The sequence below is a fragment of the Lissotriton vulgaris genome, chromosome 6 (genome assembly GCF_964263255.1).
Source record: "Lissotriton vulgaris chromosome 6, aLisVul1.2, whole genome shotgun sequence".
In the NCBI taxonomy this organism is placed as follows: Eukaryota; Metazoa; Chordata; class Amphibia; order Caudata; family Salamandridae; genus Lissotriton; species Lissotriton vulgaris.
In genome coordinates, this window is record NC_141694.1 from 1,235,721,861 (window position 1) to 1,235,734,911 (window position 13,051).

The 13,051-nt window shown below is 48.0% G+C and overlaps 1 protein-coding gene across 2 annotated transcripts in view; it reads left to right on the top strand.

The window, feature by feature from the left end:
• REV3L (REV3 like, DNA directed polymerase zeta catalytic subunit) overlaps window positions 1-13,051 on the top strand; it is a 1,049,196-nt gene that overhangs the window by 528,017 nt on the left and 508,128 nt on the right. For both annotated transcript variants that reach the window (XM_086927335.1, XM_086927334.1), the window contains exon 11: window positions 8,060-8,300. In XM_086927335.1, the coding sequence (XP_086783461.1) occupies window positions 8,060-8,300 (241 nt within the window). The remainder of the gene's footprint in view (window positions 1-8,059; window positions 8,301-13,051) is intronic.

Genomic DNA, 13,051 nt, shown 5'->3' on the forward strand with positions numbered 1-13,051 from the left:
GCGGACGAGGAAGACGCCGAGTACAACTATCCGGCGTACTCGGATCCGGAGGAGGAGCACGAACCTTGGTCCGCCGGAGGCGACCCAGAGGACCCGCAGTCGGGCCAGGACGCGCAACTTTTTGCGGCCAAAACGTCCCCGACGGAGGACTCGGCGGCCTTTAACGCTCTGATCGAGAGAGCTGCGGCTAACCACGACGTCGAGCTGCACTCGGACCCCGTGGATGTGGACTTCTTATTTGACACTTTCTCAGTAGCTGAAAAGTCAGTCAAGACGCTGCCGATGCTTAAAGGGGTGCTTAAACACGCAACGGAGGTCTTCAAGGAGCCCACCCGGGCGCGTGTGGTCAACCCTCGCATCGACAGGAAATATAAGGCAGCGCCCTCGGATCCAACATATATCAAGGGACACTTGCCATTGGACTCATTGGTTGTTTCCAACGCTCGGAAGAGGGCGAACTCGCAAACTACTGGTGACGCTCCTCCCCCAGACAAAGAGTCCAAGATCTTTGAGGCCTCAGGCAAACGGATTGCTGCACAGGCAGCTAATATCTGGAGAATATCTAACACACAAGCCCTACTTGCACGCTATGATAGGGCTCATTATGACACCTTAGAAGCAATACTGCAACACTTACCTGACCAGTACAAGGAGGCAGGAGAAATGCTGATTCAGGAGGGAAAGCTCATTACAAATGCATCCATAAAATGTGCACTGGATGTGGCAGAAACAGCCTCCAGGGCGATCAATACCAGTGTGTTGCTTAGACGGCATGCCTGGCTTAGAATTTCAGGGTTCAAACCCGACATCCAAACTACAATACTGAATCAAACAGTTAATCCTGACCACCTGTTTGGCCCTGAGGTGGATGCGACACTGGAAAAAATGAAAAAAGATACGGAAACTGCCAAGTCTATGGGGGCCCTACAAAGTCAGCAGTTTCGGAGTGGTTCCTTTCGCCGCTCCACTTCCAGAGGCACCTCAAGGGGTCAGGCATCGCAGTCCACACAGTATTACAAAAGTAACACCCAAACCTCGTACAACAACAAGGGTAGAGGTGGTTACAGAGGCAATAACGTCAAGGGCAGGGGACGTGGAAACAACAGCTCCAGGTCCACCACCGCCAACAAGCAGTGACGCCTTTTCACTGCCCCCCGACCATACAACACTGGTCGGGGGGAGACTCCAGCAGTTCCTGCCAGCGTGGAAATCCATCACCACGGACAGGTGGGTCAAGTCTCTTATCCAGTACGGGTACTGTCTGGAACTTACTTCCATTCCACCAAACATACCCCCAAGGAGCCGTCCTATGTCCGGCGAGCACTTGACCTTGTTGCAGCAAGAAGTTCTAGTCATGCTGCAAAAAGGGGCGATAGAGCTCGTTCCATTGCAAGAGCGGGGAACAGGGGTTTACTCCCTGTATTTTCTGATCCCCAAAAAGGACGGATCCCTCAGGCCCATCCTGGACCTCAGGCCCCTAAACTGGTACATCCTCTCGGAGCACTTCCATATGCTCACGTTACAGCAAGTGCTTCCCCTGCTTCAGCAAGGGGACTTCCTGGCTACGCTGGATCTGAAAGATGCCTATTTTCATATCCCCCTGCATCCTTCCCACAGGAAGTATCTCAGATTCACGATTCTAGACCAGCATTACCAGTTCAAGGTTCTGCCGTTCGGGGTCACCACGGCGCCAAGGGTATTTACAAAGTGCCTAGCGACTGTGGCGGCGCATCTCCGTCGCCAGAACGTCCACGTCTACCCCTACTTGGACGACTGGCTCATTCAAGCAAAGACAGAACAGCAGTGCGTCGACCACGTGTCACGCACCATTCATCTCCTGCACGATCTGGGATTCTCTCTGAACTACCCAAAGTCCCATCTCCAGCCCGCCCACGTGCGACAGTATCTGGGCGCGACAATCAACACTCTGGCAGCCACTGCGCAGCCAAATTCAGTGAGAATCGCCAGTATCCAGACGCTGATCCAACGGTTCAGACCTCAGCACTCGCTTCCAGCGAAGGTGTTCATGCAGTTGATAGGCATGATGGCCTCCTGCATCTCCATTGTCCCGCACGCGAAACTACATATGCGTCCGCTTCAGGAGTGCCTAGCACGTCAGTGGACTCAGGCTCATGGGCAACTGACAGACCTAGTGTTGGTGAGCGGTCGGGCATACAACTCTCTGCATTGGTGGAATCCACAAAACCTTTGCAAGGGCCGACCATTCCAAGAGCCTGTGCCACAGATCATCCTGACAACGGACGCCTCTCTCCAGGGATGGGGAGTGCATGTACTCCAGTACACAGTGCAGGGACTCTGGACACTACAACAAAGGAAGATGCACATCAATGTGTTGGAACTGATGGCAATCTTCATGGCCTTAAAGGCGTTCAAAGTACATCTGTGCAACAAAGTCGTGTTGATCCGGACGGACAACATGACGGCCATGTACTACATTCAGAAGCAGGGAGGCACACACTCTCCGCAGCTGTCTCATCTGGCTCAGAGCATGTGGAAGTGGGCCATTCAGAGGAACATCTTCCTCATGGCAGAGCATCTCCCGGGCAAGGACAATCAGATGGCGGATCTGCCCAGCAGGCACAGCCATCAAATGCACGAGTGGGAGATACATCCATCAGTACTCCAACCGTACTTCCAAAGGTGGGGTCATCCAGAGATAGACCTGTTCGCCACAAAGGAGAACGCAAAATGCCAAAGCTTCGCCGCCAGATTCCCACACCCGCAATCACAGGGCAATGCGATATGGATGAACTGGTCAGGCAGATTTGCGTACGCTTTTCCCCCAGCACCTCTGATACCGCTGGTGGCACGCAAGCTCAGGCAGCACTCAATGACTCTCATCCTGGTTGCTCCGACGTGGGCTCGCCAACCATGGTACACCACGTTTCTAGAACTGTCCGTGGTACCGCATCAAAGGCTTCATCTCACTCCCAGCCTTCTGACGCAGAGCCATGGCGACATTCAGCACCCAGATCCGCAACAGCTCAACCTGGCGATCTGGCTCCTGAAGTCCTAGAGTTTGGCTACCTCAATCTTCCTCCCGATTGCATGGACATCATTCGGGAGGCAAGGAAGCCCACTACGAGAGCTTGTTATGCGGCTAAATGGAAGAGGTTTGTCATCTACTGTGTTAACCACGATATTGACCCGCTGGATGCTTCCATTCAAAACATCATTTGTTACCTGTTCCATCTGTATCGATGCAATCTGGCGTACTCTTCCATCCGCATTCACCTGTCTGCTATGGCAGCATACCTCCAGAATAGGCAACACCTGTCACTTTTTAAGGTCCCTGCTGTCAAGGCTTTTCTGGAAGGACTCAAGAAAGTCATTCCACCAAGGACCCCACCAGCTCCAGAATGGAACCTCAATGTGGTTCTTACAAGGCTGATGGGTCCTCCCTTCGAGCCACTGCACTCTTGTGAGCTTCAGTTTTTGACTTGGAAGGTTGCGTTCTTAGTAGCAATTGCATCGCTACGGAGGGTTAGCGAGCTGCAGGCGCTCACCATCCAAGAACCTTTCTTCCAAGTACATGCTAACAGGGTGGTGCTCCGCACTAACCCTAAATTCCTACCCAAGGTGGTATCTCAATTCCACATAAACCAGACAATTGAGTTGCCGGTGTTTTTCCAAAACCCAGAGACGCTGGCGGAGCGGATGCTTCACACCCTTGATGTTAAGAGAGCCTTGATGTACTATGTGGACAGGACAAAAGATTTTCGCAAAACCAAGCAGCTTTTTGTTGCTTTTGCCACACACCACAAGGGAAACGCTATCTCCAAAGCTGGGATCGCGAGGTGGATAGTGAAATGCATTCAGATCTGTTACGCTAAAGCTAAGCGCACTCTCACTATCCCACCAAGGGCCCACTCCACCAGGAAGTTGGGGGCCTCTATGGCTTTCCTAGGTAACATTCCCTTAGAAGATATCTGTAGAGCAGCCACATGGTCTACCACACATACTTTCACTAAACACTACTGTGTAGACGTGCATTCCAAACAGCAGGCAGCTGTTGGTCAGGCTGTTCTCAAAACACTTTTTCAGACTGCTGCAGCTGGCACGGGCGGCCGCCGCTAATGGAGGGACTGCTATGTATTCTATGCACAGATATGAATTCAGCAGCCCACATGCCTCGAACTGCAAATGCTACTTACCAGTATGCATCTGTTCTTGGCATGTAGGGCTGCTGACATTCATATCGCCCACCCTCCTCCCCGGCGCCTGTAGCAGCTGCAGTATTTCATTCATATGTATATATGTGTATGCTCATAGCATGGTCATCACTCACATACTTCACTCCATCTCTGCCAATGGCTAAAAACAATCTGGGGATGGAGGCGATGCCCATGCGCACTGTAGTCCAGGGGAGGAGCCACCTATCTGGTGATACTTCGAAGACTCTTCCAGGACAACAATGTGCAATCATCCGGACCCAACACTAGGCGGCGATCTATGCACAGATATGAATGTCAGCAGCCCTACATGCCAAGAACAGATGCATACTGGTAAGTAGCATTTGCAATCCTGAGGGGCTTGAGAGCAGATGTGAAGGTCTATATTGCTGAAAATGAGGGAACAGTCGATTCAGGTGTGACCTTCTGGGAAGCGTTAAAGCCAGTAATGCGAGACAGGATACAAAACAGACTGGGGAAGGAACGGAGAAAACTCCAATCGGAAATAGTTGCATTGGAGAAGACTATCCTGGGCCTAGAGAGGGACTACCGGACCTCGAGGAATACTGAGACTCTCAGAAGACTGATTGATAGTCAGAAACACTATAGAGAACTAGTGACTGGTGAGGCTAAAACTCAAGCCCTGGCCACCCTTCATCGCCTCTATGACGTGGGGGACAAGTCAGGCAAACTGCTGGCGTGGCTAAGTAAAAAGGAGCGCGCAGCTAGATGGGTGGAACACATCAGAGACTTAGATGGGATGATTGTTAGGTCCGATACTCAAATTGCCGAGGCATTTGCTACACACTATGAACTCTTTTACACAGCTAGAGACCTAGGTACACGCGGGGAAGCTCTACAATATATGGAGCAAACGGACTTGCCCACCCTGTCTCCTGAGGCCCTTAAGGCACTATGGTCTGACATTACCTTGGATGACATCTCTGGAGCCCTAGCCAGATTGCGACCAGGCAAAACACCGGGACCAAATTGTTTCCCGGCTGAGTTTTTCAAACGTACGGCGGACCTCGTGGTTCGCCATCTGAAGGGTCTATTCGAAGGGGCCTATCAGGACGAGAGACTCCCTCCAGACCTCTCCATGGCGACAATAATCCCAATATATAAGGAGGGAAAACCGCGAGAGGACTGCGTCCTATCGCACCATTTCCCTCCTGAACACAGAGGTGAAACTCCTGGCGACTATCCTGGCGCTCCGACTGCGGTCGGTGATACCCGACTTCATACACTTGGACCAGACGGGATTTCTGCCAGACAGGGCCACCAGATTGAACCTTAGACGTACCCACAACTGGCTACAGGAAGTGCGGGGAAGAGAAGAACAACATTGGTTTCTTTCCCTCGACGCCGAGAAAGCCTTCGATGCTGTTCATTGGCCGTTCCTCGAGGGTGCAAAAGTTCGGCTTCGGCCCTAAGTTCCAGAAATGGGTCCAGCTCCTTTACACTGAACCGAGGGCCAGAGTGAGAGTGAATGGGAGGATGTCCCGGGAATTCCAGATCCAGAGGGGAACCCGACAGGGATGCCCTTTGTCCCCCCTCCTCTTTGCACTTACTATTGAGGTACTGGCAGCTAGGATCCGACAAAATGTAGACATTGAGGGGTTTAGAAGAGCTGAGATGGATCCCGCACAAGAGAAAATATCCCTCTACGCCGATGATATACTGCTATATATTACAACTCCGGAGACAACTATACCCGAACTGTTCTTAGAACTAGAGCGATATGGTAGGCATGCGGGATACAGAATCAACTGGCACAAATCGATCCTTTATGACCCTGGGGGCCAGGGCAACTGGGCGACACTGCCAGGCCAACTACTGACAACAGTGGAGGGCTTCCAGTATCTTGGGATATACATCACCCTTGATAGAAAACGGTCGTTCCAAAAAAACCTAGAACAAATTATAGTGAATTCCATCGCAGATATGGACCGCTGGAGACAGCTTCCACTCACGCTTCTAGGTCGAGCGGCAATGTATAAGATGATTATCCTACCCAAGTACTTATATGCCCTACAGAACGAATACTACCCGTTCCCAGAAAAGGTGATATCCAGAATACACGCGGATCTGATGGCTTTCTTCTGGCTGGGTAAACAACTTAGAGTGGCGCTGACTACTCTCCAGAGACACCAATACAGCGGAGGGATCTCACTCCTGAATCTGGAAGCCTACTATTGGGCGGAACACATGGCCCGATCAACGATTGGCTACATGCTCAGGCAGATCATCCCACTTATGCACTTGAAAGACATAAAATGTCATCACGAAATTTACTATACTATCTTTATGGGGGTGTTAGTCGGGAGCCACTCCTCCCAGCAACGGTCATCACCTTACTCGCATGGAATAAAGCTACAAAACGCACGGGATGGGAGAAGAAACCCACCCGGCAGACGCTGATATGGCACTGCAAGTGGTTAACGGAACTAAACAAACTGAAGGGCTTCCAGAGATGGAACGACATAGGCATCTCCATCATAGGGGACGTGATCGCCAAGGGGGAACTGATATCCTTTTCGGCCCTAAGGACAGAATTTGGACTTCATCACTCACAGTTCTTCAAATACGCGCAGCTGCGACATGCTTGGCGGGCCCAAAACATCCAATTAAATGGGCTCCCAGAGTATGCCCCATTAGAAGTACGGCTCTTACAGGATCAGATCCAGGGGAAAGCGGTCTCACTCACATATAAAACCCTAACTAATAACTTACTAGGCGACCTGGCGAAGCTTAGACGGACGTGGGAAACTGAGGTGGGAGGCATGGACGACCTAGACTGGGACATAGTACTAATGCATCCCAGGGAGGTGGCAATTAAATCCAGGCTGCGCCTTATCCAATTTAATGTGCTCCTCAGAACCTACTATGATAGGGTGCGACTCCATAGAATGGGGAAAATTGATGACAAGAGATGCCTTAGATGTAAACTAGAGGACGGAGACTTTTATCACATTATGTGGACATGCGAATTGATACAAAACTACTGGACCCACATCTTTACGGAACTGAGTGAGGTCTTGGGGACCCCGCTCCACCCGGAGCCCAGGCTGGCCCTACTAGGTATGACCAACGACGTGGACCTAGCGCAGCCCCTACTAACCTTCCTGGTACTGGCACTGGTGGTAGCGAAAAGAGACATAGCGAAGCACTGGGAGTCTCCGGAACCGCCAGGATTAGAGGAATGGAGGAGAGGACTGGACCTATACATGGCCGCTGAGAAAGTGACTTACAAATCTAGGGGGTGCCCGAAGAAATTCCGTAGGGTCTGGACCAGATGGCGACACTATCATGGATTGGATGGGGGGCTATGAGGTAGGCGATTTAAGTAACAGGCTGCACGACTACGAGAGCACTCCCGGGAAGACTTTGCGTATGATGCTAAGAGACTATTGCACAATGATGTTATGGATATCGAGTCAGCTTGTAACGGTCTGCGACAGAAATGTACAACTTTGGAAAGGGTGGGTGGAGGGTAGGGGTGTGTATACTGCTAATGACATGACTGTGATGTTGAGTTATGATAAAATGCAAATAAAAATATTTTTAAAATAAATTGTAACCTCTTCTGGAAAGATGCCAGGTGAAAGTTTACTTTCTTGCTTTGTTTTTAATGTATGGTTGATGTGCCGGACTGCTTGTCCCTAAGATGATCAAGGTCACATATTCCTACTTGTATTCTTTTTTTTCTGTAATGCCTTTTGTTGAAAGCACTGCACGTCTAAGTTCCTCACTTGGCCTTTTGGCGTATATGTCATGCTTTTAGGAAGGCTTTGCCATTTTATCTGTGGCTACTGATAGAGATCCTGCATATGCTAACGTGTAGTATGTTTGTATTCTATGTGCAGTGAATAACAGTCAGGATCAAGCCTTAATAAATCTTTTGGCTGGCTTGGAAGATGACGGCTACCAAGGACATGGTTCCCGGCTATCGTCGCAGCAGCAGCGCTTCAGTGAGACTTGCAGTACCTTGCAGAACAGTGATGATGAGGAAAACGACCCCCAGTTGACAAAGGAAGACATGGAGCTGAGTATGTTGATGTCTCAAAGATGGGACAGCACTGTAGAAGAGGACGATGCCAAGCGACAGTAGGTTTCCACCTGCTTTAGAGTTTTTTCTAGTCTGAAAGTTCTTAAACTTCTTGGTTATGAATCACTAAGCAAGAGTTTTGTCTGATCTACAGAATAGGAAGTTTTTGAAAATATGTTTTGAATGAAGTTTTCAGCAGTCAATCAAGTAGATATATTCCAATCAGTGCTACTGCACCTCTTTTCACAAAGGTCAAAAGTTATTATTGGAAATCAAACAAGTCACCATGTTGAAGCAAGGTCTCACAAAAGTAAATTTTCATTATCAGCTTGTTACATCTGTTACTTTAAAGGCAGTTTTTGTCGATTTTTCCTAAACACCACTGTTGTATATGTCTCTTACAACATGGATAACAAACACATTCATAGCATCACCCACCCCTTGACTGACTTGAGTCAGATGACAGGTTTTCAATATGCCAGATTACACATATTTTAGGTTGATTATGCTGACCTTCTGTTTGGCTGGGCACCAATGTTCCCTCTAATTATTTTCCTCTGTGTGCGGCAGTGTAAGGTGCATGCGCTGCAGCCAAGGCTATGTTTGCCAAGACCAGACTGCGCGTGTGGGTGCAGCAACAAATATCAGTGCAAAAGTCACTCCAAACGTTTGCTTAAAAAGTGAAAAGATGGTGCATTTCCACACATACAGCGCCACATGATGGATCTTAAGGCAGGTTTGCAATCTACATACACACACCTTGACATGAATTGGTTACACAGGCAAGTACACTTCATCTTTAGAAAAGCACAGGACTCCAACGGTGGTACCATTATAAGATTGTACTAAAGATTCTCAACTGGAGCTCTGTTCACAGGGTGGAGAAATGTTGGGAGCCTATACAATATCGCATACCGGGGGGATACGTGAAGGGGGACACATGTTATTCCTCAGTGTGCATGCCCCCCCCCCCCCCCCCCCCCCCCCCCTCCAGTACCTGCACAGCATGGACTTTGCAGTCCATGCCCTGTAGGAATTTGCTTTTGCGTTCCAGTAACGAAAAAAGTCAAAATCTGGCCGGCGGTGCTCACATGGGTTTAGTGGCGCAGGAATTGGACGTTCCCGCACCAACAAAACTCGTAATAAGGCCCCAAGTCAGCATGGTAAACTTAGCATTTGTAGCAAGACCAGCAAACCTGTCAGCAGCAACAACTAATGGTAGTCCTTGGATAGCTGACCGAGCAGCAGGAACACAGAATGCATTGCAGCAGCGGTGGGATGTGCACTTGCACAGGAGATGGCAAAAATACATCAGGCATCTGGCAACAGAGGTTCTGCATGGAAAGGATGATTGAAAGCTGGTTAATGCATCAGGTGCTGAGGAATATGACATCATACAATCTACTGAAGTTTACTCCCATATCTTCTGATTAAAACAGTGGCATATCAGTTAGTTCATAAAATAATGTATGGATGTTTAATTTGTGTGAAGGTAGCTGGAGAGCAAATTCACTGTACCCTCAGCACCTTGAAACCCTTGCAGGTGAGTAAGGCGCTCTATAAATGTACTGATTGATTGATTGATTGATTGATTGATTGCTTGATTGATTGATTAAAAGCCAAAACGTTTCCATGTCAAATATGTTTGAGTAACTCTAAATCCAACAAAACTGTGGGTTTCTTGTAGTTGTCATTCATTGTGTTTTTTCACCCATGATGCACGTGGAGGATGGCCATTGCCTTCAATACATTTTGCTATTTGGGTGCGGCTGTGGGGCAGATTGTGTGAGTATTCATGTTAATCGCAGCACCCGTCACGTGCTGCAATTAACACACAAACTTTCTCAGCAGCATGCAATCTGCCCTGCACAGGGCCACATTTAGAGCTGGTGGTCCCTTGTGCGATAATGGTTGTTGGTGCCCCCCAATGACCACCTCGCCGTGGATTTTCCTTAATACCACCCTTTAACAGTGCCCCTCAAGTCTCCATTACCACTCTCTCTGAGATTCATTTAATTCGTTTTGTAGCACACCTCATACTAGTTTAGGGTGTCAGAGGACTTTACATTTCACACACATTAAACAGAGACAATCATTAATAGGTATGTAAATCAGTGAGGGAGAAATGTTACCTAATACCGAGGACAGCAAAGTGTAGGAGTGGAATGTCATCCATACTGGTAGGGAGCATAGTGTGAGTGCTTGATCTGGAGAAGCACAAATCCCGAATTTAAAATGTAATACCATGGTTGGGGGTTCTCTTTAATAAGAATTGTTTGTACCCAAATTAACACTTTTTGCAACATTAGGATAGTGAATGGCTGGGGAAAAGAATCTTAACGCTCTAATCTATACCTTGCAGTATGCATGACGTTATTTGATGACAGTTAATCTTTTGCTGTTCTATTTTAGAATTTTAACTTATAAACTACAATTAACAAAATTACCTCTCTGACAAAAGTATTAACACGCTAACCTATTTTCATTCTATGCACTTTGTGATCTGCATGGTGCACGTTCTTTGCAGCAGGCATATTAACCCTCTGCGCTACATTAAAATTTCCACTAGAGAGAACTCTTGAGAGTTATCTTGACATTTTTTTTTATTTTATGAAAAATTGCTGGAGGCAAGGGACGTCACAGTAGGTGCTTTTAAAACAATAATTTACCTAGAAACACATTGTCTCCACCCGAAGTCAACACCCAATACAGTGGCACCGGTCACACCGCCCTAGAGCCGGCCCTCTCCCGGCAGCTGAGCCCATAGCATTGAGCGTCGTAGAGTGGAATAAAGGTTTGTAGAGTACAGTGGAGTGGCATTGAGTGAAGTATAGTGTAGTGGAATGGTGTGGAGTAGCATGTAGTGGAATAGAGTTGAGTTTCGTGAGGAGGCATGAATTTGCAGAGTGTCATAGAGGATAGTGATGTTGGGTGGAGTACATGTTATATAATAGAGTATCATAGAGTGGCATGTGGTAGAGTAGAGTGGAGTAAAGTGTTCTAAAATGGATTGGATTGGAGGGGCGTGGAGTAAGGTGTTTGATTGGAGAGTGGCATAGAGTTTTGAGTGGACTGTCATGGGGTGTTGTAGAGTGACATAAAGTAAGAGTGAAGTGAAGTAGCCTACAGTGGAGCGGCCTAGAGTAGAGGAGAGTGTTGTATGGTTGGTGTGGTATCACATTGCCATTACAAACAACACATTTTTAATTGGAATTACCATTAAATTTGCATGTACAGTTTTACTGATAAAACTGAACACCACACAAACGAAAGTGGGTAAAAATGGCATCACCTAGTATATTGATTTGTTTTGATTGTAGAAAACAAATTGTATTTGTAGCATGTGTTGGCCATAGTACATATGCTTAGCATACTCCTGCCATCTAGTGTTGGGCTTGGTTGTTTGCAACTAGGTTTTCTTCAGAGACGTTCTTCTAGTCAGGAAGAATAATGACTCCTCCTTTAGTCTGTGTTGTGCATGTTCATAGGCTCCTTTGTTTGTTTTTTCCACCATCTGGTTCAGACATCCATCTTGGAGCTCCATTGCAGAAGCTTGATTCCTGCCTCCAGGCCCATTCCAGCGATCCGTTCTTTTTCAACTTTCGACAGGACCTTGACATCACTACACCAAGAAGTGTTACTTAAAATTTTCGATCCGCCCACCTGCGCACAAGCCGGTTTTGACACATCATTGTCCCTTTAGATACCAACTCCAACGGCGACAAATTCCATATACTCGGTGACAACAAGGGATGGAATAGACTCCCTTTAGCTTCTGTCCTAAGTGTCACACCAAGTATTCCAGGCAGGACCAGCACAAAATGTGTAATCTCTCTTTGTCCCTGGAACACGACGAAGTGTTGTGTGACGCATTACTGGCTTTTCAATCGAAGAAGACTCTTTAGCAGCAAAGAGAACATTATTGAGCCCACCCTACTATGCAGACACAGCATACCAAAGATGCGCCTGATATTTTCGGAGAGCAGTTGGCAGAGCAGCAACAAGAAACAAAGGACACCGAGGCACTGGCGGTGTCAACAGACTTCCCTATACTGCCGGCTAACCGTGATGAGAGCTCCGACCTGGATCCTTCCACACATTGGCACGTGAGTACTCCGGTGAAAGCTGCCTATATCCCAGCAAAAACAGCTAAGGTGGCTTCCAGAACCCCACTGTCCTCGGGTCATGTTGGTCTCCGAAAACAGGCCCCGGAGCAGACCCAAGTCCCTCTGCCTGTAAAACACTTGACTAGCGTTGAAATGTTTAAAGCCCTGAAAGTCTACTTGTTGCCGGTACTGAAAACAACTGACTATGCACTTTAGAAGCACCACAAGACGTTGGAACCGAACACCCATCACTGATCCGAAACCACTTTCAGTGTCGAAACACCAAAAGATTCCCTTAGCACCGAAACACCACTTTCCGAAACCATCATCTGGGTCAAAACCGTGTTGGTGGTGAAAATACTTTCGATGTCGAAGCACACAAAGACTGCGTTGGAGCCCAAACAGCCTATTCAACCATTTCTTGAGAAACTTCAAGATCAACTGGACAAAGGACAAAAACCTTTGTTTACTCATAGAGACACTGTGAAAGTATGGGCAAAGCTGCCCCAAACTATATCTGACACACTTCCAACGAGAAAGAAAACATTTGAGGAGGAAATCATGGAGCCATATCCACTCTAGGCTCCCAAAAAAGAAAAGAAAGGACAGGGGCACTAGCCTTATTCTTTATCCTCTTACTTCTCCTCTTCCACTTCCCCTCCTCCACATCCCTGTAGGCCTCTATCTCCTCTTCCTCTACTACA